Source organism: Magnolia sinica, chromosome 15 (genome assembly GCF_029962835.1).
Source record: "Magnolia sinica isolate HGM2019 chromosome 15, MsV1, whole genome shotgun sequence".
NCBI classification, from domain to species: domain Eukaryota; kingdom Viridiplantae; phylum Streptophyta; class Magnoliopsida; order Magnoliales; family Magnoliaceae; genus Magnolia; species Magnolia sinica.
The window spans coordinates 8,705,233-8,732,809 of NC_080587.1; the positions used below are offsets into that span (position 1 = coordinate 8,705,233).

General features: G+C 41.5%; 2 protein-coding genes across 2 annotated transcripts; both read right to left on the reverse strand.

Moving 5' to 3' along the window:
* Positions 1-3,734: 3,734 nt before the first annotated feature.
* On the reverse strand, positions 3,735-11,421 carry LOC131227828 (large ribosomal subunit protein eL30-like). Its single transcript, XM_058223644.1, has 5 exons — positions 11,272-11,421; positions 10,896-11,001; positions 7,450-7,551; positions 6,154-6,222; positions 3,735-3,988 (listed from the first exon to the last, which is right to left on the reverse strand). The coding sequence occupies exons 1-5, from the start codon at positions 11,290-11,292 to the stop codon at positions 3,948-3,950; spliced, it is 339 nt and encodes a 112-aa protein (XP_058079627.1). The 5' UTR covers positions 11,293-11,421; the 3' UTR covers positions 3,735-3,947.
* Positions 11,422-17,000: 5,579 nt separating this feature from the next.
* Positions 17,001-27,330, reverse strand: LOC131227063 (uncharacterized). Its single transcript, XM_058222768.1, has 6 exons — positions 26,984-27,330; positions 22,888-24,069; positions 20,190-20,444; positions 19,242-19,393; positions 18,416-19,062; positions 17,001-17,152 (listed from the first exon to the last, which is right to left on the reverse strand). The coding sequence occupies exons 2-5, from the start codon at positions 24,065-24,067 to the stop codon at positions 18,427-18,429; spliced, it is 2,223 nt and encodes a 740-aa protein (XP_058078751.1). The 5' UTR covers positions 24,068-24,069; positions 26,984-27,330; the 3' UTR covers positions 17,001-17,152; positions 18,416-18,426.
* Positions 27,331-27,577: the final 247 nt, after the last annotated feature.

A 27,577-nucleotide genomic window follows, 5' to 3' on the forward strand; every position in this document is an offset into this window, starting at 1 on the left:
GCTTGCTTCCAACCTGACCCAACCTAAATCAAACTCATCAGGTCCATTTAATTATATATATATATATATATATATATATATATATATATATATATATATATATATATATATATATATATATATATATATATAATATTAGATAGAGCCATAAGGGTACCTTGTTGTTGGTGCAGAGAGAGAGAGTGTGTGTGTGTGTGTAGGTTGTTTGGCTAAGACACGTCGGGCAGACGCCGAGTCAAGCTCGGGCAAGTGGGAGAGAGAGAGAAAGAGAGAGAGAGAGAGAGAGAGAAGCTTGAGCATGACGGGTTAAGCAATGAAGGGAAAGGGTAAGAAAGGAACGGACATATAAGATAAAGTTTATATTTTAATTTTTAAATATAATATAATATATATTCAAGTCAAGCCGAGCTCGAACTTTGAGCTAAGCCAAGTTCGAATGAGTCTAGTCAATCTCCACTATATTTGAACTTGTCTTGTTTTCAAAATAAGTTGAGTCATATAAAGCTTGGCTCGTCTTGAGTCATCGTTCGAGTCGAGTCAAGTCGAGCTAAATCGAGCCAAGCTGAGCAAGTTTTTCGAGCTAACTTAGCTTGTATACAGCCCCAATGGACCTGATCAAACCATCACCCTGCCAAGTGTCCTGTGGAGAGATCGCTCGGGAGATATCATATCATGCAATCTGCATCTGACTACAGTCCTACAACTCATCCATCTTACATGGCCATATTGCCACGCCTATATTGGACCGTATAGAATTGTGGGCCCCACATAAATGGAGCATGGCCTAAAAATCGCACCACTCGGATATGATTAACGGTCTGATTTTACTAGTTGAATTTGTTCTGCTAAATATTTCTTCTTGATTATCCATTCGATGATCAACAGATGGACGGTTAGGAAGGTCCAGCCATTTTCATTTCAAGCGATTAATCAATCCACATTGGGCCTCATGATCTGGACGATTCAGATTGAAAGAATGGCTGCCACGTGTACTTCAGATGAATCGTTGCCCCCTGTGAGGGGTAGGTAACTTGATGTTTATATGATGCAATTGCAGAGTATGGTAGGTCATATACCTGCAAGCATCCACTGTACACGTGGCATTCATGTACGTCAATCCAGACCATTTAAATTGGGGGACCGACTGTTTCCTGCAGATGGAGGATGTGATGGTTTGATTATTTTTGTTTTGAATTTTGGCCGTGGACTATTTGAAATTGCCAACGTCTATTTGATGTGCATCAACCAAATGATCAGGACCGTTTGAATTTTTATTTTTTTTTAAATGTGGGCCACACCCCATCATCAGCATTATTGAATATTGATTGGCATATTTGTATCCCATGCGCAGGACAGACAGCCAAACTAATTATATAATTCTTTAATCTAATACATGTGACGTGGACCATGACGTATCATTTTTCTATATATATTTTTTTAATTCTTCTATTTGTCATTGGTTTATTACGTGTGACTCGGGATGAGTCACTGACTCGCTCAACGCAATACACAAGCAGCTTTGCTGAACCACACGCGTGTGCAAGTCAGCTGATGTACAGGCCACTGCATATGCCAACGTGGCTGGCAATTGAAAAATCCAAGCCATCCATCAGATGGGCCTCACATTCAGTAGGTGAGTCATTATATTAGAAGTTAACAAGTTAGAAATCTTGGAAGCGATTGGGTGGTGACGCCAACACCATCCAGTTAGGTGATGTTGAGTGTTGTGAGACCTATTGTGATGTACGTTTTTTATCCACACCGTTCATCTGTTTTTCCAGAACATTTTAGTTCATGAGCCCAAAAATGAAGTAGATCAAAAGTTCAAGCGGACCATACCATAGAAAGCTGTGGTGATTGAAGGTCGCCCTTAAAAACATGAAAAACATCTTGGGTGCCGCAAAAGTTTTGGATCAAGCTGATATATATATATATATATATATATTCTTCATCCAGTTCCGTGTGACCCTGTCAACAGGTTGGATGTCAAATAAATATTCCAGTGGGCCCTACAAAGGTTTCACCGGCGGGTGTCATTATCCCACTTTTTCCTCCTGTGGTGTGGTACTCTATAGATTCGGATCGAAATTGGATTGCGTACTGAGTTACTCAGTGCGCTCTTATCGTACTGAGTAAACTCTGTTGGGCCCACCGAGAATGCATGTGGTTTATCCAGGCTGTGGTTTATCCACACCGTCCATTCGTTTTTCCAGATCATTTTAGGGGGTTTAACCCAAAATTGATGCATATACAAAGCTCAAGTGGATCATACCACAGGAAAGAGTGGAAGTACTGATTTCCACCATTGAAAACTTTCTAATGCCCCTAGGGATGTTTATTTGACATCCTACCTGTTCGCAGGATCAGATAGACATGGATGAAGGGAAAAAACAAATATCAGCTTGATCTAAAACTTCAGTTGCCCCCAAGAATTTTTCAACGGTAGATGTTCAATTCACAATGTTTCCGGTGTTGTGTTTCAATTGAGATTTGTATATATTCCATTTAAAACCGATTGACGTAGTGGATACAATTCATAAATGACAGTGGGGCCCACAGAGTTTACTCAGTAAGCAATCCACTTTCCTTCGGATCTACTTATTTTTGCGCCCATATGCTAAAATGATCTGGCAAAACGGCATGGATGTAGAACATACACATTAAAATGGGCCCCACAATGGCATTGGCCTCCTTGGGAGAACTTAATTAAAAATGGCAGGAAGGGGATTCAGTAGCCAAGCAGCCGACTGAGCTGACCCGCTACTGAACAAGGGGGGCTCACTACAGACTACGATTCACTTAGATGATTCAGACCATTGAGACCCAATACCACAGAATTCGGGTGATCCTGGTCAATCTGAAAACCGGACGATTTCACATAGGATAACAGATATTTGGTGGTTAAAAGACCCAGTCCTGAGTCAATCCGAGTCACCCCACTCTAAAAACCATGGTTCATACTCGATCAGATATTAAGATCATTTCCATCCAAAAACCTGATCTTATCACAATTTCATGTCTACAGTAGGCCACAGGGCTTGGACGGTTTTAAATGCCTCTAGCATATACAATTTTGCAGGCATCCATATGATTAAATAGGCTTCTGTTACAAGTTGAAAGTGCACCATTGATAATGTTTAGCTCATGGGGGAACCATGATGAGGTCCAACAGATCAGGTAGCCACTGGACACTTCTCTATGGCCACCAAAGTTTTCCATCAAGCTGTCCATATGACGTATGAACAAATTGGATGGAAAATAATAATCACGATGAGCCCTGGAAAAGTTTCAACAGTGAGAATAATTGTGACCACTGCTTCCTGTGGTGCGGTCCACTCAAGCCTTTGATCTGCCTCGTTTTGGGCTCATGCCCTAAAATGATCTTTCAAAATGGATAGATGGCTCAAATAAAACACATATATCATGGTAGGCCCCACAGCCCCTAACAAGACGGAGAAGTACCTAATCCACGCCCCCATTTTGTGACTCATCCACTAAAATGATAGAGAAAAAAGAATGGCCAGCATGGATAAGACATACAACATGGTGGAGCCCACAGAGCCACGGCGCTACTAGCAGTGTCAGCATGCGATCCACGTCCTGCATCAAACCCAGACTGTCCCAATAGTCGGTCAAAATATTAATGGCCGACTATCACATTTCGCTGAATTTTTCACAGTAATGCACTCAGTTTTCCACCACCAGTTTGAATGATGCCAGTGACACATTCGGCATATCATCCAACTGGTGCGATCTCCAAGCTGTCTCCATTTAGGACCCACTAAATGCGCAGTCCCACACCCCCACATGGTTTCAAAGGTTTTAGTCTCTAAAAACCGTTCTAGGGTGACTTCTAACAACAAAATTCACATTATACTGAAAGGGCCTCTATAACAAACAGACCCCCTGTAAAACCAGCCATTAAAATTAGAATTTTACTCTCTAAATCACTGCTCCCCAGGCAAGCTCTTGATGATATCCGAGTCACCTGAAACAAAAACATGCAAAAATCAAAACAAATGGCCCCTCTTATTCATGGCTAACAAGATTTCATCAAATCAGAACTCGGACGCAATCTAATAAGACCATTGTTTGCCTGACATAACCACAAAAATAGCTTCTCTACACTAGAGTATGCAAGCTGCACCTCACACAGAGATTTAGAGGTGAGGACCATACATCCCAGTCCATATATGGGCCAGAAACCGAAACCAAAATCAAACAAGTACCATGATGATCCTAAGCAAAACCAATGACTGTTCATTTTGTTCTAATCATCCAATTAACCTATTTTTGGGCCACAGGCCAGCACACGAGCAGCCCAGATCTTGTACACACTTTCCATTAAAACTGGTGCCGAAAGGCATTCATTTCTCTACCCAAGGGGTCATCTCCTGTAAGTTGCAGTAGTTGCAAGGACTTGCAGTTGCAGGTAGTGTTTGGATTGGAAATTTTACCCGTGAGTTACAAGCTGTTAGCTGTAAAAGCCCCATTTGAAAACATTTGAAAAAGAAGAGATTTCACTTTCCTGTGAGTGACAAATTCAGGCACTATGACCATCATGATTTAAAAGATTGGCTATAAAGGACAGTTGCAGCAGCAATGGATCTCCAATCCCATCTCGATGGAGAGAAGCCATTGAAGAAGTCTAGACAGGAGTTGTGTGTAATCTCCTCAGTTTCTCTCTTCTGGTGACAAAGACAAGATATCGAAGGGGTCTGGATGGGAGTTGCGTGTAACCGCTATTACACACAGGCCATGTAACCCAAAGCTGTGGGGCCCACCGTGATGTCCATGAGACATCCAACTCCGTGTCACACTCCGTCCCCTAAGTTTTTCCAGACTATTTTAGGATGTGAGCCCAAAAATGAGGCAGATCTGGAACCCATGTAAGCCACACTACAAGAAACAGTTGGGATTGAATGCCCACCATTTAAACCTTAATGGGACCTACTGATGTATGGGATGAGCCTGATCTTTGTTATTTCCCTTCATCTTGGTAAGAATCACCATGTGAACAGGTTAGATTAAATATAAAATATCATCATGAATCCCAGTAAAGTTTCAGTGGTTGGTGTTTCCCTCCCTACTTTTAAGAAATGGTGTGGCCCACTTGGGTCTTGAATCTGCCTCATTTTTGGGATCTCATTCTAACATGAGCTGACAAAACTGATGAATGGAGTGGATTTCATGCGAACATCGCAGTGGACCCCATAGAGCTTTACAGGTAATCGACATTCCTACCAGTATATGATAGTCAGGCTGCATATGATGCTTGATACACAAGCACTCAGAAATTGCACGTGGCATATATTAACTCAGATAAAACAGACTAGATTGAGCAGCCTACTGTTGCCAACTTAGAGTCCCAGGATCAAATTATCCTAACCTCTGATTCGTGGACACTTACGTGGACATAGGAATGCTGGATAAACCCCACCCCCCCTTCTAAATTTGGCTGCTTGTTCGCCATGTGCAATTTCTATGTAATTTCTAAATGCCCATGTATCACCCATCATACCCTGCCAGATTAGCATTTTGAATCTGTTGACCCACTTTTGTGGCCCCACCTGATGATTGGTAACCTAAGAATTGGCTCAGAGATTCATCTAGATGGGCTCGACCTAATGGCATATCGTATTATCAAGCTGTTTTACATGATTAGAAGAATTTGGAGCAATTCCGCCCTTTAAGCCCTATTTGGTGTAAATACACACTTCCTACCTGTAAACACTTTATAAAGGTTACCTAAACACTTCGAGCAAGCAATTTACAACTTACATCCAAACAGGCAGCATTTAAACAGGAAAGTTATTTACAACTTGAAAAGTTGCAAGCATCCAAACGATCCCTTGAAGAAAAGAGAAATGCTATATTGGCATACAGGATCTCCAAACACCTTAATTTTTTTCAGATAATCAAAATTCGGCAAGCTCTTGCCACATCAGGTTTTGCTTGTCATCTTTGGGGAGAAAGGTGCAAAATCAAGAAAATTTGAAATTTCCACTCTTGCAGCACTCTCCCTGCTGGGCCGACCAGCAAAATTGACATGAAGTGGGGCCCACCCACTGACTCCTAATTATCTGAAAATCAAAATCTCTGAAGATCCTGTGGCCAACATGATCTTGATATTAACAACAGGATTATTGTTACCTGGATCGATGATGCTGAGGCAGCACACCCGGAAATATTTGCCGCAAGCAGTGCCCAAATCCACATTATCTAATAAAAAAAGAGGAACACAGACCAAAATTCAAGATCTGGGGCAGGAATAACTGAATGCTATACACATCATGTGTTTTCTTTCTCATTTCCCAATGCAATATTGTGTATGAACTCACCATGTAATCCAAAGAGACATACACATCATGTGTTTTCTTTCTCATTTCCCAATGCAATATTGTGTATGAACTCACCATGTAATCCAAAGAGACATAAACGTGTAGGGAAAACATTTTGCAAAGCCACTGGATGATGAGGCCTCAGTGGCTGCATTACAGCAGGGCACACATGTACAGCACCAATTATGCTACTTCTCATCCAATGCAACATGTATAATACGGGTGCAACTGGGGCATGTTGGGTTGGGTTGAAGGTCAACCCAAGCCCAACCCCACCCAACCCGAGTTCTACACGGGGTGCCCAATCTAAATTCCTATATACTCAACCCTAACCCGACCAACCAACCTAAAACATGTGATTATTACCAACCCGCCCTGAATTTGCTTAACCTGAATCCAACCAAATTTCAAATTGAGTAGGTGCTTCCCAACACTTAACCAATCTGTGGGCCCTGATAACATGACCCAACCCAATCTGAACTTGGGTCGAGTCAATAGGGTTCTGGTTGACCCGAACCCAAGTTGCAGCCCTAGTATAAAAATGAAGGACTTCAAAGTTTTCTTGAACCCCAGCCAAAATCTTAAATCAGGAATTGAGGAAAGAACTGAACAGAACATATTGTGCAAAGTGGCCAACTACATTACAAGAACATACTGGAAATTAGAAGAATTAGATGATCATTGCCCAGAGGGATATGTGCAAGACTGAAGTTCCCAATTTGTACAAGGGCGCATGGTTCATTGATCCCGAATACTGTTCCAGTGCGCATGACCATGGTCCCAAAATGTACTCAATGCAATAATCCTAACCTTTCGAATTCTGGCGACAAATAGACAGTAAAGTAGATAAGTGTTGCAATGATCTGTATTCTAGTACAAAATGGCCCATGATTGTGGATAGGATCTTCCAATCTGGGAGATTTTGCAGCATCAACCATCCCCAGTGATCCCAAACAGACAAATGGTCTGGATCACTGGATCATAGGCACCAAATTAAAAAATGAGTATCCTATACATTTTTTCTTCAAATTCCTCAAAATTAAAATTAGCTAAAGATAAGATAATGCATGAAAAGAACCCAATTGAAGGATCAATGTAAGCTACTCACTCCCATTAAAGTGGTGAACTCCGACCTTCGCCAACATTGCATAGTACTCAATCTCAGATTTCCTAAGTGGAGGGCAGTTGTTCGCAATGATGATCAACTTTCCTGTAGAGGCAAAAATAATAGTAATAATAATAATCAATTATCATTCAGATGCTGATATGCCAATTAAACAAACAACATTTCTGCTACATGCCAAATTAGTCTTCAACAACATAGTTCAAAATGCTAAATTCAGCCAGTTACACCATAGAAGTGTAAGCATTGAGATGCGTATAAGTATCAAAATGTATAATAATTATCAAATGCATAGTATCAGAATGTATTTTCTGGGTGCTAATATAAAAATTAAAGGACATTATGTCCACTAGTACCTTCAATACATTCCATTATAAATGCATGGTATCAGAATACAACCTCGATGCATTCGGCCCCAAATAATTTTTACCGAATTCAATATCATACAAAGGTCGATAGTATCAGATTCAAAAGGCACCATGTCGAGAATGTATCACGGTCAGTTTGTATGGTGAAATGATACGTTAAAAAGATACTTTGGACTTTGATCAATGACTACCAGGGTAATGCGAACAATAATTACCGTTACTATACAGGCCGTAACAGTCGTTATGGCCAATTTAAAAAGATAATAAATTAATTAATTAAATAAATAAAATTGTATGGCCCCATAAAAGCCATTATGGGTCATATCCTTGCCATTACAGCCCGGTAAGCTGTAACAGTTCCCACCATCACCATTACATTAACAGCCATTACGTAGCCATTTTTTAAATACCTCATACAATCAGTAATTTGATCAGTTAAATTGAAGTTTGCAAACAAGGCTGATCGAATCTAGCCCAGTCTCTTGCAAGGATGACTGGGTTGTGGAAATGAGACTTGTCTTGATTCTGGATGAAACGCCCTAGTTTCCTGTGTCCAGTGCAGTTGACAGCAAGCCTCGCCATGGTTTCCGTAATCCTGATTCTGGGGCCTCCCTTCATCCTGGTGGGGCATCTCAGATGAATGGATTGGATGGCATGTAAACACCACAATGAGCCTCACACATAATGTGGAAGGTTTTAATGGTGGTCATCCCCGTCACGACCATTCCATGTGGTGTGGTCTATATTCGCCCACATGAGTTTGAATCAGCTTGATTTTTGCACACAACTCCAAACCAAGGTGTTCTGTAACAGTAACAGTGGCTGTAACGGCCGCCACTGTTACCTTTACAATACGGGCTGTAACAGCCGGCCATTACGGTCTCTTTTTTTATTGAAAAAAAAATTCCCAAAAACATGTATTTGCCTTGTAATGTTGATTAAAATGTATGGAAAACATGTACAGTCCCCATAACAGACAATTTTGGGGTTGTTATGGCCTTTATTGAGGACGTAACGTTTCGTTAACAGCAATTGCGAGTCATTTTTTTCCATAACGGTTGTTACGGCTGTTACGACCCCGTAACGTGTAACGGTTGCCACTGTTACCTTTACGTAATGGCCTTTACAACATACCATGCTCCAAACACGGGTTGATGCACCTGATGGACAAGGTGGATCTTATTAACATAAAGTCAACCAGACCACATTAGTAGCAGGCACGCTCCCATATGCCTAGACAAGTAGTGCTAGTGTTTTCGGCACTAGATCATCCTCAAAATATCTTAGATGTACAACACACGTGTCTGGTTGGCATGCATGCTGCAGTGGGACTGGCAAACCTCTTGAAAATCATGTCAAGGTTTAGTATCAAATCCATCTCCAGAAGATAATGACCTGATTAGGGTCTCAATTTTAGGTTGGACTGAAATAAAAAATGGTGGCAGTGCAGCTTGGGTAAACTTCTCAAAATGTTACCATTTAGGTTAAAACACTGTTAGGGTTTTCAGTTTAGCTGAAGGAGAAAACAGACATGCTAAGGGGCCATTTGGATAGGAGTAAATAGAGGTAAATGGGTGGGATTTGGGAGTAAATGGAGGTAAATGGTATATGGGGTGTGTTTGGATGGAAGTAAATGCATGTAAATGAAATGAAATGGGAGTAAATGTGCATGTAAATGAAATCCTCACTCCGAGAGAGGATTTGGAAGTAAATGCATGTAAATGAAATGAAATGGGAGTAAATGTGAAATACCTTTTTGAGCTTCCTTCGAGAGTCGCACATGTAAACAAAAGTGACACTATGCACATGTCGTCATACGCATGTCACACTAATGATACTCCAAAACAAAAGCAAATATCAGCTACATCACTAAAATCACACCAAAAGAATGATCCAAACCATCCAAAGGATGACCATCTAAATGGATGGTAAAAAAAGGCTGGCAAGTTTGTGGTCTACCCGGGACTCTAAATTTCCTCATTTTTGGCTAAAGTATATAATTCAATGGACTTATTACAATCCTTCTATTAAATATCGCATATGAACACTAAGTTGGGATATTCAACTGATTTGGGATATAACATATATTCTTATGAATATATTGAAAATTTTAAACGCATTCCAACTCCTCACATTTACTCCCATCCAAACAGAATATTTTGATTTCAAATGCATTTCATTTACTCCCATCCAAACATAACTTTGTGAGCCATTTACTCCCAATTCATTGACCTCTAAATCCACTTCCCATTTACTTCCATTTCCGATCTCCCAATCGAGCCCCAAGGCACTTAGCACAGTGGGAGATTAAGGAGATGAACAACACTTGGTAAAAAGCAAATATGATAGCATGCAAGATCTGGTCATTCATCAAGTGGCCCCAACCACTGAAGATTCCCTTGACCACTAATCAAGTTGGTCCAATCATTAGGTGGATCACGCACATATGAGAAAATGGATTAATATTTAAATTTTTTTTTTTAAAAGACCATCTGATTCAGCATAAAATTGCGGCCAACATTGTGGCCAACATTGTGGACCATCCTACAAAGTCAGCCCAACAAGATGATGGGCTCCACCTCATGAAAGGCACAGATAGCGTAATTTCATGAATTACACGACCCACATGGATGGGGAGATTACCGACAATCCTCCAGATAGAACAGTCTAGAAACCTTCCCTCAGCAACTGCAAATACATAACTAAAAAAAAGAATAACAACAGACCACATTCAACAGAATAAAGACCAACAAAGGATGGCAACAAGATCACAACTACAAGATTTTTGGGGGATCAAAGAATAAATCTAAAACAAGGTCCATAGATCAAACAGCACAAATCATCAATACGGACAGCCGCTCGTCCATACACAAGACTCCAGGATGCCATGCACATCATCACAACAAGGTTGACATAATTCTTCCAAAGACTACATAGTTGTTCTCAAATCGCTTTTTTTGTGTGTGTGTAGGCGCATTGCAGAGGTGAGCCCACGGCGCACGTTAGCAAGACAAGGTGGGTGAGAGCTAACGTGAGCCGAGAGTGATGGGAAATGAAATGTACCTTTGGAGCTGCGAAGGGACCTGAGGACGGTCTTGTAACCGAGAGTGTACTTGCCGCTCTTCATCACAAGAGCCAGCCGATTGTTGATGCTCTCATGAGTCTTCTTCTGCAAAAAAAAAAAAAAAAATTTAAAATTAAAAAAAAAAATTTAAACGATTTTTATATTTATATATACATATATATAAAGAATGGGTGCGTTTGGTAGCACCAAATATCATGAAATTTCATTATTAATCAGTCCACTTGGTGCAAATTTTCCTGACATTTGGTGCAGCCAAACACACCAAAAATGAAAATTTATCAGATTTACAAAAGGAGAGAGAGAGAAATAGAGATATCTCGTTTAGAGGTAATGAGAGAGAGAGGGAGAGATTACAGTCTTCTTTCCCGCCACCATTGTCGCAGCTCTCTCTCTCTCTCTAAAAACCCTAAAGATAGCAGAGGCAGCCCAGCAACCCGACGGCTTTTCAAGCTCTTTTGCATATATAGAGGAAGCCCTACATTCTCATCTTGACTGGATTGCCCTCGGCACGTGCCGAAATTTCGGTGATGCCACTGCCAACTATTGACCCCAACACTAGCTAGCTAGCTAGTGTCAAAGCTCCGTGGAGCCAATAGGATGAATATGTTTTATCCATTCCGTCCATCTATCTTTCCAACATATCTTAGGAGAAAATCCCAAAAAAAAAAAAAAAGAAGAAGAGTCAGATCAAAATTTAAAGTAGACCACACCAAGTATTGATTGAACGTCCATTATTAAAAAAAACTTTATATAAGGCCTAATATAATGTTTATTTACCATCTAACCTGTTGAAAAGGTCACACATACATGGATGAAGGGAAAACACATATATCAGCTTGATCCAAAACGTCTGGGCTCCAAACATTTTCAACAGTAAGTGTCTAATCACTATTGTTTTCAGTGGTGTGGTCTGCCTGAGATTTTTATCTCCACCATTTTTGGGCTCATGACTTAAAAGGAGATGTAAAAATGGATGGACGGTATGAGTAAAACACATACATCATGGTGGATCCATATAGCTTTGACACTGGTTAGCTAGCTGGTGAACCAAACCCAGGCTTGGACCTAGTAGGTTGGCCCTTGGGCTGGGCTTGATCTCGAGTCATTTGACCTCTACCCAACATGAGCGAACTAGGTGCGGCCCATACTGTGCGGCCCACCTTGATTTATGTATTTATATCCACACCATCAATCTGTTTTTCTAGATTATTTTAGGACATTAGCCTAAAAATAAGAAGATTCAAATCACAGGTAAACCATACTATAGGAGACGGTGGTGAGTGAATGCACTATGTGTAAACACTTCCTAGGACCCACTGTTGATGCAAGAATCTGGACCGCCCTCTTCCGACATCCAAACATCTGCATAGGAAGAAGATAACAGAGGCCCTGACTAAAGCAGGAGACCCTCTAATGCCAAAGTCAGGCTAGGAATTTGAGTCTGTGTTGAAGGGTTTAGGGCAAGAGATTTTGCGTACCTTTACATGTAGGTAGGCCTCTTATTTATAGTGTTTGTAGGGGCAAGATGACCCATAATCTTAAGCACGATCTTAGCCGTTAGGCGAGATGTGCGCGAGTGGTGAATGTCGGCAGTTACCCTAGAATCACGCAGTGGACAGTTACATGCAAGTGATGGGGGTGGCGGTTACTTTTGAATCATGCACAGCCGAGGAAGATCATCCACTCAGCCGAGGAGATAAGTCGGCACAGTTCTAGTCGAGACGTCGTAGGTTGACACAGTATGGATCCCTCTTGGTTTGACCAGAGATGGACTAAACTGAACTGACCCGAGCTGAATTCTATCGGTCGACCGGAGATGGGCCGGGTTGAATTGATCGGAGCAGAACTGATTCCGAGCTGAGTTGATCCGAGCCGGACTGATTCCAAGCTGAGTTGATCCGAGCCATGGGTCAAACTTGATTCCTCGTCGGCTCTATCTGCTCTTGATGGGCCCTTCCTCAGCTTCACTGAGCCATCCAACTCCTTGTGGGACAACTGGGTGAAAACTCAGGGATCATGCGCCGCTGAAGACTGCACTCGTAGGGGTGGACCTCAGCTTCTCTTGGTCAGATGGTGCGGGAATAGGTGCTCGTAGATTCGAGCTGACCTCGAAAGTGGTCAGACCATGGGTGAAGAGAAAAAACAAATATCAGCTTCAAACAAAAGCTGTGGATCATTAATGGTCAATAACTATGTTTCCTATGGTATGGTCCATACGAGAATTGGATCTGCTTCATTTTTGGGCTCATGCCTTAAGATGATGCAGAAAAACTGATGGACAGAGTGGATAGAGAGTACCATACTGTCTTGGAGGAGGATGTGCCGCACCTGATCCTCTCTTGGCAATGCGCTAGGTAGCCAGCCCGACCAGACAAGCCTGTCCTAGTTTTGGGCTGAGTTTGGGCCTATCAAATGGGCCCGTGGGCTTTGCTTAGACCTTGTAACAATGGCTGGCCAATTTTTGAGTGGGGTGTTGGCTCTAGTCCTTTTAACCTGACTTGTCCAGTCCTTGCACGACTTGACTTTATTTTTGTACGTGTTATATCCTACAAATATACCATTGCAGTCTTCTGATAGACAACCTATCAATCTTAAATCTAGACCATTAGTTTCACTCCTCTAATACGTCTATTTCTTCATGTTGGCCCACTTGAGTAATGGATGGATTAGAAAATTTCAAATAGGAAATGAGAAGTTGATTTCTATCATTTTTTGTACCAGGTTAGGTTAGGTTGGGTTGGGTCGAGTCAGGTTGGGCTAGGTCCGATCAATTTTTTGGCTTGGGCATGACTTGTTGTCTTAAGCCTCTGAGTCTTAAATGCTTGATCAATTGGATATCGCTAGGGTGTGCTTTTCAAGTAAGAACTCGGTTGATCAAAATCCAACGATGGCCGGTCATGAATATTTATATTACTCCCTATAGTGATGATGTTAGATAATATCAATCTAAAATTAATTTAAACCTTAGATGTTTTGTAGTGTAGTCAGACAGAAGTGATGTAATTAAGTGTGCTGTATAGATTGATTGTGTTAGGCGTGGCCTAAGCTCTTCATTGCATGCTCCTTTTATCGCAAGGTTTTCTTGTTCGTGCAAGATCCTCGGTGGTCACGATGCTCAGTTGGGTTTTCTTGTTGGTGCAGATTATTGATAATTTTAACGTACGGTTGTTCTCTAATCATCCCAACCTGGTTAAAGAAACAGTCGCAAGAAACAACTCGTTTTCAGATCTTCTTCCAGCGTAGCTATAGAAATTCATGGATCTTACATAATTAGTAGACCCAGATTCATTACGGTATCTTTGGTTCCCATCCACTTTGATAACAATTCACTTCTTGAATCATTATCATAGCCGTGAGAGCATAAATTATCTCTGGAAAGTGGTACATCCACCATACAAATTTCCAGATAGAATGTGGGGTCAACCATATTGTGTATGTGCCATCCAACCCATTCATCAGGTGTGCCCTACAGGAAGAAAAGGAAGCACCCAAATCAAAGCCATTTAAAAACTTAGTTGGGAAACAACAAGCGAATATACAGGTTTTACGAGTGATTGTATATATCTCCCTGTTGTGTGTCCCACCTGAGTTTTGAATTCCACCTGGACATAACGTGTGGATCGACACTGCTCTAAAGCATGGTAATTACCACAAGTTTGAGTATGTAACTAAAGCAATCAACAGCGGGACCATTTGAGCAATCAATCCATCCACAGGCCTGTTCAACCCTAAACTTGTCACCCTCATGTTCTAGTTAGTACAAGGACAGTTCAACCCTAAACTTGTCACCCTCATGTTCTAGTTAGTACAAGGACAACACGACCTCTAAGATTCCTACGGTTCATACGCAGTGGGCCCCACTCGATGAACAGCCTGGATTGTCAGATAGTTTTGCCAAGTGTCAGGTTATGTGCCCAACAAAAGGATAACTAACCTTTGCAGAATGGATGGACAAGGTGGATTTCCTCCGAAAATCTGTCGCTCTGCGTCCCATGTAGTGTCCTGGGTGCACTAAGAAGTTCACGTTGTTGGAAGCTATGCCGGACCACAGAGATGCATGTAACAAATCTATTCAATCCATCAGTTTCTAAAGGCCACGATAGGACAGGAATCTAAAAATCAGACAGATCCAAAACTCAGGTGGGCCACACCACACGAAAACAGTGAGAACAAAAACATCCACCGTTGAAACCTTCCTGGAGCCGACCATGATGTTTGAATGCCATCCAAACCGTTAATAGGGTTGTTACCAGTCAGATAAACTGTAGCCAGAAACATCATCTGATACAAAAATTCCGTGGTCCCCACAAAGTTACCAAAGTCTAAAAATGGATTGCGGACCCATCAAAATCGGGTCGGTTACGCCGGATAGTCATGGGTCTGGATACCATTGACAGTCATAAGAGTGAACCATTAAAAGTGCACAGGCCCAGAACCAGGCCAGAGAAATCATCAGTAATCGAAAAGGGAACAACTTAGAAAGGCAACCAACAGCTCACATGTGCACTGTGACAGCCCAAGCATTTCATTATGTGGTCTAGGATAAAACAGAAAACGTTTCTCACAAATCATATACATGGGATGCCAGTAGATTTACAGGAGAGACAACAGGAAGAAACGAATAAAGAAGGCTCATCTGGTTTGATATTCCAAAACAATCGACTTCATTATGAAAAGCCTAACATTTCAACATGATATGAAATTTGTACGTGAAAAAATTTTCTGTATTGGGACTTAGCTCCGTCTCCATCTCCTTTGTTCTCCAGACTCCATTTTCAGCCCAACACTGCCAAAAAAGATCAAACACAACAGATAACAACCATGACTACGGATAATAAGAAACCACTTGAGATAACAAATGTAAGGCTTCTTTTTTCTGTAATGATTCCCTCTGACCATCCTACATGTGGGTTATGTTTCAGGTCCGAATCTTCACTGCCCATGTACAATAGGTACTGCGGTGAATCTGGTGATGATAATGGATAAAATCAGACCATTGAAATTGTTCTTTTATCTCTTATCAGTAGAAGCACACTCCGGTGGTACCAGTACCGCCATTAGGTTAGAGTGATACAAGTCTGATGCAGGGTCCTCCAATGTGTTTAAAAACTACCCGTCCCAAAAAATCAGCCTGAGAAGAAAACTCAGGTGGGCTATTGTACATGGAACATGTTGCGAAGGAACGCCAATCGTTGATTAGATTAGGGGCCTACTGTGTTGTATATGTAGAATTCAGGCCATTCAAACCCTTCATTAAGGCCAAATGACGGGTGAGGACAAAAATCAGGATGAGTGACAACTCAGGTGTACCCTTGTGAAATTCAGGGGTGGCCATTCCCTCCCATCTTGTTCCCTTTTCTTTGGCCTACTTCAGTTCTGGATTGGGCTGAGCATTAGGCCTTATTGGTTTTTTGAGGTGTAGCATAGGATGGATGGGTTGGATGGTATGAATACATTGCAGGGCCCAAAATATGGCCAGTAGCACTGTACCACTGAAACATGACCCTTAAGGGTATTATTATTTTATGAGGACATTCAATTATTACAAAGTTAACTATGACTCTTTTAAGGGTGTATTTAGATGCATTAATAACTTCAATTAAGAGAGCTTAAGTTGCATCAAGAATGAAAGATCTAATCACAGGTTAATAGATAAAAATCAGGCCAGTACAATAATAGGCCGGTGTACGCTGTTTTCTATGGTCTAGCCCACCTAATGATTGGACCAGCATGATTTCATATGGATGCCAAGTGGGCTCCAAAATGCTAACTCAGATTTCTAGAAAAGAAGATGAGTTCTGGTCATTCAAACCTCCAAAAAGGCAGCTAGGCTATTTTATCTGCTTGCTTGGTAAAAAAAAACATTGCTACTTTATCTGCTTGCTTGGTAAAAAAAAACACTACTATTCAATAATATCGAGAAGGAACTAACATTTTGAGCTGAAATTTTGGTTTGAACATTCGCGAAATCCCAATTATTTCATGAACACGTGAGCACTGACACCTCAAGAACACAGTTAGGATTTTTATTTTATTTTTTTTTATGTGGGGGGGGGCTGGGGGGGTGGGGGGTGATGAGGTCAGGATTATTGCAATTTCAAAGTTCAAGTGGCTGATTTCACTAGTTCAGATCATTCTGTGTTTTTTGGAGAACTCACCAGGCATTGAATTTCTTGAATGCTTCAAACAGCACGTGCTTCAGTTAAGGGCCAGTCCAAATTTTAGAATATTGACACTGCAAGAACAAAACAAAAGGAAAAATAAATAAAAGGTTTTGATATGAACGCAGTGTTAAGTGTCAGAAATACTTGAGGCTTGTCCAACAAGATGATATCTGAAAAAGTAGGGGTGGCAATGGGCCAGGTCAGGTAGCCCACCAATCTGACGGGCCGGACCTGGCTTTTGGCCAAGCTTGTACCTACTATGGCCGATGGATAGGCTTGGGCTCACATCCATGGCCTATCGATTTTTGGGCTCAAGTCATTTGAGCCCACCGACCCGACTTTATATGTACGTGTTATATACTATAAGTATGCCATTCCAATCCACCATCATTAGTGTAGGCCATTAGATTCATTCCTCTAATATGACTATTTTTGTGCATGTGTAGCCCACTTGGTCAACTGGTAGATTAGAAGCATTAAAGTGGGAAGCAGGGATTTTTAAGGTTTCCAGACCAGGCCAGATCGGGCCAGGCCTGGGTCCAACCAATTTTTTTGGGCTCCGACTTGAGTCTGCTGCTAGGCCATGCTAGGATTAGGCCTTGGGTCTAGCCTGGCCCAGCCGCCCAGCCCATTGCCACCCTACTAAACAGGGGTGTGCTCCGGTGGCACTAGCACCACCTTAAAGCTTACCGCTGTACCAACCAGATGTGAGGCCCACATGATGTATGCATCACATCCAACCCATCCATCAGATGTGGATCTCATGTTACCCTAAATCCCAGAAATCAGATCAATCGAAAACTCAGGTGGGACACAGCACAATGGACAAATTAGGAGGGTATGCCATGTTGCACTAAGGCGAATCTCACTTGCAAGCCAACCTGATTTTTGGACAGCCCGCCCGTCATGCCAAATGGAAGGTCTGAATGGCCTGGATTCCATATAAACAACAAGGTGATTCCCCCAGGTAAATCAGGGATTGGGTCCCCTCTCAACTTGTTCCCTGTTGTGTGGCCCACCTGATTAACGGATCAGCATGACTTTTGGCCCTGGAAGTAACATGGGCTGACGCATCTTATGGAAGGGTTGGGTATCATGCATGCATCACGTGGGCCTAACATATGCCTGGTATGACCATACAGCTAACGGAGGTACCACTGGACTGCACCCAGTCTTACAAAGATCAGTATTAAGTTATTCGAGCATGAGACCTACTGAGGCCACTCATGTGAGTAGGATTACAATCCTATTTCCTGAGAGCATAAGCATGAGTACCCCTTGCATTTCTCTAAGAGCATGAGCCACAAATAGGGTAATTTGTATTTGAAACAAACCTGAAACAGATCTACTGCCTACTATGGATATCCACACTCTCATTGTGACTGGCAGAGGTGGCCGCCAACTTGGCAACAACTTGTTCTTCTGAAAGAGGAAGGTAATAGATGCGAGGATTAGTGCGTGTTTTCCTGAATAGGTCATCAAGTGTCACAGGTGGATTGAGATTCCTGGGAGGCGGCGGCAAAAGCCTCTCTCGGACAGAGGAAGGATGGGGGTAGGGGGGCGGCAGAGGAAGCGGAGGTGGTGGAGGCAACTGCTGACGGGGTGGTGATAGTGGCTGCTTTGGTGGTGGAGGCAGCTGCTGCCTGGGTGGTGGAGGTGGAGGTAGCTGCTGCCTGGGGGGCATAGGGAGCTGCTGCCTGGGTGGTAGAGGCGGCTGCTGCTGTCTGGGAGGCAGAGGTTGCTGACCAAGGGGCTGCAGTGTCTGACGCAAACGTTGAAACTTCGAAGGTGGTGGTGTTGCCCGAACACGAGAAGAGGTCAACGCAGGAACAGTTGATGGTGGTGCTTGAGGTCCTTCGACCTTGACCTTGACATCTCCAGGGTCAACAAACTCGACAATCAATAGACGGCCACCATTCATAGGCCACTGGGAATTGTATAGTGCATCTCGGGTTGCCACTGCTTCCTCCACCGAAGAATACTGACATCATAACAAGGCAATGAAAGCAAGCTAAATCAAACCAACAGGAGGGAAAAAGAACAGTACCAAAAAACAGAATATAAAAAGGCAGAAAAAACAATACCATACGAACAAATGTGATTTTGGAAACATGATGAAAATTGAGATTGAAAAGAAATGAGGTTAGTCCTAATTCTTGCCGTGACATAACAATGAGTCTTGATCTCATCCATCCAGAAGCTGCAGACAGTTCCAGTCTTTGAGAGAAGCTCTTGTATAGCTTTCAATGTAAATGGTCGAAGGAAATTGTCTATTCTCAAAGAAGTCGTTGGAGATCGCTGCGGTGGGGGAACTGCAAAAACAAATAAACAGGTTGATTGCGAAGCAAATACTAGTCCCTGCTGTTCTCAAACAGAGGAACAGTCAATAGTTTGCCACGTGACTTCTAGCTTGTTGCAGAGGAAGCCCGTGATTGAGAAGCCATACGAACCATCAGACAACCCATGTTTTTAAATGACTGATGGAAGTTTAATAGTGCCCAGGGCAATAACCACTGCAGAGTTGAGACTAATAGATAGCATTTGCAGTTGAAAAGACCCAGGCAATGGAAAAATGAGAGTCGCAATCAATAGAATTGCATACAGTGTTATCAATAAACCAAACACTTCGCCACCATCAGAAAAAAAAAAAAAAATACTCCAGCAACAATGCAGGCATGCCTAAATACACAAACACAAGCATCCCTACCCTATCACATCCACATAGAAATAGACTCATCATCATGCCTTGTCCCAGTTCTTTGGGTTCTGCACAAGTACGTGCACAACCACACATGCACCACACACACACACACACACACACAAGTATGCAGACATATACATCCATGCCTATCTACATTGGTCGATGCAAAATATTTTGACTTATGAGGCATTATGCAATCCCAGGCAGAAAGCTTGCACAGTATTTTTCAGGTTTTATTCAGTGAACCAAAACATTAACATTATGTTCCCACTTGAATGCGCTGAACTAACTCCCACACAAAGCATTGTACAGTAGCCCCCCCTTTTTTTTGGCAATTGTACCTCAAATTTTATGCACAGAAAATCAGAATCCTGTGTGTACGATAGGATGGGGAGTTGGCTTCTTACCAATTCGTTCCATCAGGATGTCTCCATGAAGTGAGGAATCAGACCTGGCAGGCAGGGGAATCAACTTGGGACCATCTCTAGGTCTTGGATAATTGGGAGCTGGGGCAGCAGTGGGAGATTTTCCAGGAACTTCTGCCAGTTTGAATGCCTCTGCTTCCACACAGGAAAGCTGCCCAAACTCAATCATCTTTAACTCATTCACACCATTCCGTTTGCGCTGCCTTCTCAAAGATTTGCTCTCTGATGGTGGCTCATCTGGAAAAAGAGGGTAACACCTTGAGAACATGTATAGAAAATGGAACACTGACCACAGAGGTGGTAGAACTTTCCCTCAGAACTACTGGATATATGAAAGTGGAAAAACATTTTATAACCTTGCCAACAAAAGAAGCATGCATGACTAAAATATGCATGCTTCGTAAATGCATGATGTGTTTGATATTTTTTCCGTTGATCACAATGCCTTTAAGCTTTATGTACTGTTTCCTTTCAATCTTTGGGTTATCTATTGTTGTTTCTCCCAAGTGACTTTTCTGTGCATTTGCTTGCTTGAGAAAGGACTAAAAAAAAAAAAAGAAGAAGCTTTCCTATGATTGCAATTTGTTTTTCTTTTCTCATTTTTTATCCATGCATATGTTTACACAAGTCCGATGCATGTACAGATATACTATGGAGTTTAACATTTATATTTTGTTTTTCCTTTTCTCCTTTGTTTTATGCATATATATGTTTACATAAGTCGGATGCATGTATGGATATACTATGGAGTTTAACATTTTATGTTTTGTTTTGCATGCATTTCGATAGTTTTTTATATTTGGGAAAAGATTCTGTTGCTCAATGTGGACAGAGTCAGTGGCAGGTGGAGGTGGCAACTCGCCAGGTCAAGCCTGACCCTTTATTTTTAATTACTTGAAAGGTAGAACTGACCCAATTATTAATCAGGCCCAGGTCCAGCCATTTCAATGATCTAGCCTTCGATTTCAGGCCCAAGGCCCACCCATTAACATCATAAAGGGACCTGTTCTGGGGCTCAAGTTGGGCATCAACGATAGACAAACCAAGCCTGTCCTGATTTCAGCCTAAATCATTCAGCTTTGCCTGGATGAGCGAGGAGAAGAAACATGAAGATGAGGAGATAACTTTTTTTTTATTTTTTATTTTTTACAATATAATATTCTAAAATATATTCCGTAGAAAATAGAGGCTGAGGTTCCTGTTTGTGTCAAACAAGTAACTTCCCTGCTGTGCACTGATTTGTACATGCAGGACACATGGCTCGTTTATCCAAGCTATTAATCCAATGGTTCCCATCATGGATGGACCATGCCCAAAAAACCTCTCAAATTGGAAGATCTTAACCATCAAAGCTATTTTCTATTCTCCTTTGAATGTGGACAGTTGGTGCGTTCCTTTGTAAACATGTATTTACATACCAACCATGGAAAGGTTTCTTGACAGAATGAAGAGAAGTATTAGGCATGATTCTTCCATGAGCGGGCGATCAGTTCATATGGCTTGGTAAACCAACCATGGCCCCACATGTACAGATTTGGTACAAACAGTAAAGTTCCCTGTTCAGCGCAAAGAGGAAACTGGCTTGGTAAACCAACCATGACCCCACATGTACAGATTTGGTACAAACAGTAAAGTTCCCTGTTCAGCGCAAAGAGGGAACTTGGCCTCTAGAAAATGATAAAAGCCATTTTCTTAAGCCACCTGTTCAACCCAACCCGGTGACTGACCAAGTCCCAAGCTTAGTCTTGAAGAAGAAGAATGTCAAACACGCTGATCTCAGGGTGACTCAGTTGGTACCAGGCCCCTCATTCTAGCATGATTTGACCTATTTTCCAAAGTTGAACAAGAAGAATTGAGAAGCAAAAGGAGTGGGAAGAGAAGGAGGAGAAGCAAGAGGCATCAAAGAATACAAATGATCATATTTTTATGATATCTTCTTCTACTATACAAATGCAAAAGATCAGCTTTTAACGATATCTTCTTTAACTATAAAATTGCAAAAGATCATGTTTTAACGATATCTTCTTCTATTACACACACTTTGAGGTCTGTGTCATGGCTTCACGCTCTGAGGTTGAGGGTTCAAGGAGTCGATGCCATCATCATAGAAAACAAATAGGAAAACAACTAAAATTTCAAATGGCATTAAAGTCTCAAAATACCATGTGTATGGGACCATATAGGGCTTTATACACAACCATACTGTCCCTTGTGCCAAACGGTTGGTGTCCATTGGCTAATAAATCATGCACAGGTTACTTTTTAGAATATAAACAGCCAATCATGGATTGGAGTCCAAAGCCCATCCGGTTGGGCCTAAAAAGCCCATTTCATAACATGTGATCAAGTTGGACCCACATTGGCTGTCCTGTAATACACATGGCGTGGGACTCAATTCCATCATAAATGGTGGGAAATAATGAGCACACTAATCCCGAGTGCTCCATGGATGCATTCAACTCATGCTCTATGTACCTTTCCCCCTTCTTGTTTTCTTCATAAAATTAAAGGGGAGCATTGAGTCGGTCTGGATCATATCGAACTCAGTGAATCAGAGGGGGGCATTTGGTTGGATGAGTTCATGCCCAATACAAAAGTAGCATAAATAACTAAATAAGTAATTCTCAGCAATAACTAAAACATAAAGATATTGGAAAAGCATGAACAAGTTGATCGTCACCTTCAATTTTTCTCTTTTGGCCATGCTGATCCAAAGACTCACTCTTGCCAGAAAAACAATTATCATCGACAGAGTATTGATCTGCCACAGCATCAAATGCATCATCTTCCTCCACCTGAAGAGATTCAGGGATGTCAATCTTTTCTCTTGTATCCTCATCATTCGAGATGGCATCTATCATCTGTTTCTCCATCACATCCTCTTCCACTGATTCTCCAAGAAAATTTCCACCACCATTGAAATTTTCTGAAGGCCCACCACCAATACCAACATTTTGGTCACTAACGTCAACATCCACTGCATGACTAACCTCTACCCGTTCAGTAGCAATCTGCCGACCACTTTCAACTTGAACATTCGACATGTTGATACCACCACCATCATTAGAAACAAGGTGTAACACCTCAGTATTCATTGATGCAGGTACTAAATGGACACTTTTAGTATTCAAATCACTCTTTAGTTCATTTTCTTGATTAATTGACAAAGGGCAAGTAGAAGGACAGTTTACCACCTGACTGACTGTCTCAGTTACCTGGTAACTGGTTCGGGATATAGGGAGTTGGCTTTCATCAGCAACCAGAGCATCTGCTTCCTTCAACTCATTCCTGCAAAAGTCATTCTGAGAATCAATTGAATAGCTGTTTTCAACTGGGACGACAACAACGTTATCAACCTCACTGCACTCAGGATCAAATTTATATGCCAATTTCACGTCTTGATCTCCATGAACTTGATCAAGACCTGCCAGTCCGCCACTGTTGTCGTTGTTCACTGAACTCACATCGTCATCCAACACCAGGGCCTTCTCTGATTTCATGCTTTGATCTCCATTGATTTTATCAAGACCCACCACTCTGGAATTACCATCATTGTTAGCTGAATTCATATCGTCACCCACCAGCTGGGACTTCTCTGATTCAGACCCATCACCATCGTCAGCTTCCACGCATCCTTCCTTAACTGTGTCTGAATTGGCAGTTGGTTGAGAACTAGTAAATTCATTGCCAATTTCTTTTTTCTCCCTCTGTTCTTCATTGAGGACTTCTTTGAGCCGCCTCACTAAGTCCTCCTTCAAACCGTTTGTTGGTCTATTCCTCCTCTTAAGCTCATACTTCAACTCCATAACCCTCCACTGAAGAAGGGGACGATCCCAAAGCGAAGGGTCTTGCATCGACATTTCTAGAATTCCAAGAAAAGAATTTGTAAAGAAACATAATCAGAACCTTCAAAATAAAAGCTAGTTAAAAGAGCAACATGCAAGCATAAAACTGTTCAAACAAGTAACACTTCATCAAAAATACAAATTATCAGACTTGTCTTTGGGTGGGGGGACTACAAGCCCAGCTAAATTCAGAATAAAATCAATTGAAAACTCACAACCATTTTGCACACATGTACAGATTACAGATGCACACAAAATATGAGGGAAAATATATTGTAGAATCTTCTATAAACCTAATAGCCCAGCCAATTCCCTTGACTTGAATCTGAATTAAAGAAACCCAACCCACCCACTAGATTCATCTGCAAAACTGAATTATGCAGACACCACAGAAAACAAATCCACCAAAAACATCCATATTCATCGCCAAAGGTAAAACCCCAGAAAATATAAAGAGCTGTGACTAATGTTCGACATCATCAACTGCAACTAAAGCAATAAAATCATATACAAACCAAGAAATCCGACACGCTGAAAAATTGAATAAATGGGAGGATCAGCAAGCAAATAAAATTTTACGGAACCTTGTGCAATTAGCAAATGCAAAAAATAATAATAAAAATAATAATAATAATAATAACATGCAAATTCATCACACGATCACTCATCTCATGCTGTAGGGAAAATTGTGAAAGCAAAGGCCTGAAGTTATGCTAACTACAAAACTAGGCATCCTTACAAAATTCTGGAATTATCCAGAATTCCCAAGTGAAAATTTAAAATATCGAAAGCACTTTTTAAATAAAATACTAATAAATGTTGAAAATCGTTGCAAGCACCAAAAACCATATACAAACTTCAACCAAAGCTTTAAACTGAACAAGTCAATCTAATTGAACACCATCATCATGCCCAAAACCTGTGGAAATTCATCCGCAAATTATTGAAATCAAACTGCAGTTAGGAAAGGAAAAGTAACAAACAAGTTATTAATATATATATATATATATATATAGAGAGAGAGAGAGAGAGAGAGAGAGAGAGAGAATCACCTGAAAACACAAAAGTTCCAGCAGCTAAAATAGAACCATAGCTCAAAAACACGAAAACAACGTTTGACTCAATCCCTAGATGGGTTGGGTCGACTCGGCCGAGTCTTTACTTGATTCGACTTAGTATTTAATAATTAAATTAAATTATTTATAGCAGTGATATTCAAAATAGTTATGTCAAGTTAAACTATATAAAATAGCTGAAATGAACAAATGCACAGTTCATCTTGTTCTGGTTACAAGTGTTTGCTTTCTCAATGAAGGTTATGAGCCTGAAATGTTTGCAAATACTTGGTTTCCCAGCGAAGGTTGTGACTAGTGACTTTGAAATTCAGTCAAATTTTGACTTTTATTGGAAAAAGTAAAAAAGTTCACCTGACTTGGCTCAAGTCATCAGAAGTAGGGCTAGGCACCTGGACCTTTGTGTACCTAATGGGCTCAACCTGATTTTAATGGGTTCAGGTACAACTTTTTGGGCCAGTTAAGAAATCGGGCCAGATGCAGGCCTCGCCTTTTGTGTCCCAATTAAAATTTAAGTCTAGTCCAGTTCATCAACTTGGACCCGGTAAAAATGGGATCAGGATGGGTGAAGTTGGGTCCGGGTCAGGTCTTGTTAGTTGTAATAGAAATATTATATATATTAAATGTGTTGATTATTCTAGCAAAGGAATAAGGTCTCCTAAGCCACACGCATGTAAGAGAGCGTGTTTACACACCAACCATGAAATTCCTCATATTTGTCCTGAATGCAACTAGAAACATATATCTAGTGACACACGATGGATATTCGAGCCTAACCAGGTACCGGTCTGGGTCTTCAAGAACCAAAAAAAAAAGACCCGGTAAGACCAGAACCCAGTTAGCTCAAGTACAGTTACTATAGGACCCGACCTAACCCGAAATCAACCCCTTTGAAAGCCCTGATTCAGGAATTGTGTCTAGCCGACTCGATGAGTCTTGTTGACTATTGATCTAGTCAGTACACCAACTTAGTGAGTCTAGTTGACTCTCAACTGAGTCAGCAAGCTGACACAACGAGTCTTGTTGATTCCAGACCAAGTTAGCAAGCCAACCCGACGACTCTTGACTGCGTCAGAGAGTCAACTCAACGAGTCCTGTTGACTAGTGACTGAGTTAGAAGTTAGAACCAGTTTACTAGTGACTTGGCTCGAAAACTCGCCGAGTCGAGTTGACCTTTATCCAACTTCCAAGCCAAGTCACTGAGTTTAAAAACTACGAATAAAACAAATAAACGAAATGGATCTAAACCTTAATTATCATCAAACAAACAACCCACCACAACCCCGCAAAAAATAATAATAATAATAATAATAATAAGAAAAACACAGAATGCACTACCATAAGCTAAATTCATCCCTAGAAATTCATCAACATGCCCTACAAAACCAACAAAATGACTATCAAAGAAGAACGAGAAGGTAACCCGTGGGACTACACGAAACACTAGTCCTCGGGTTCCTCCACCCTTGATGTTGCCCATGACATCCAACCGTAGATAATCCCCACATCAGATGCCCATGAAGATCAATCATTTAAAAAAAAAAAAAAAAGACAACTCATCAAATAATCCAGCCTCGAAATGGGTGATCAAAGAAAACCAACGGTTCACATTCTACAACAAGAAACCGTATGCGTGCAACGCAAAGTGGGCCATCCACGCCGAGGTCCAGCAATTGAATCGTTCCCCATACACCACAAATTGCACGCCTTGTCCGATTTCAAGTACCACAGCAGGCTACGTAAAAATTCCCCAGAAGCAAAACAGCAACGACAACCAAAACCCTAGAATCATCTAAATCCGCATTAAAACCCTATAAATCGGCCACCACAACAACAAACAAAACCCTAGAAGCCGTACCTCTTGCAAGAAGACCGCCTTCTCCTCCGACAGCGACGAATCCAAAAAGGAATCCGAAAAAGAAAAAGAAGAAACAAAACAAAAAACCCTAATTTGATAAGCAAAAACTCAAGGGATTAGAAACGGAAAGAATCACAATCTCTGCAATTTCAAGAGAGCGTTAGACTGAAAAACGAAACAGAGAATCCGATTCAAGCGGGGGTGTCAGATCGTTGCTGCCGGAATGGAAAGCCTTCCGTCTCTCTCGCACGCCGGAAACTGACAAACGACCGCCGGAAAATGGAGGAATGTGGCGGCGAATCCTCGCCGGGAATCGAGAGTTTCTGCGGTTTTGAGTGGAAGGAAAGGAAACGAAAAGTGCGGGTTCGGACAAGACTTTAAAATGGCGGTTCGTGGGCCCCAGTTAGGATACATGTGAGGATCATCTAACGTACACGTGGATGAACCTCACATCTGAACCTTCCAAGTGGTGGGACCCACTGTAGATGGATTGTAATCCAAAACTTTCACGGAAATCACGATCTTAACCGGTCGCTTGGTGGACCTCGAGTGAACGGTAGAAAAGAAAAGGAGGAGTTATTCATACTCTGCTGG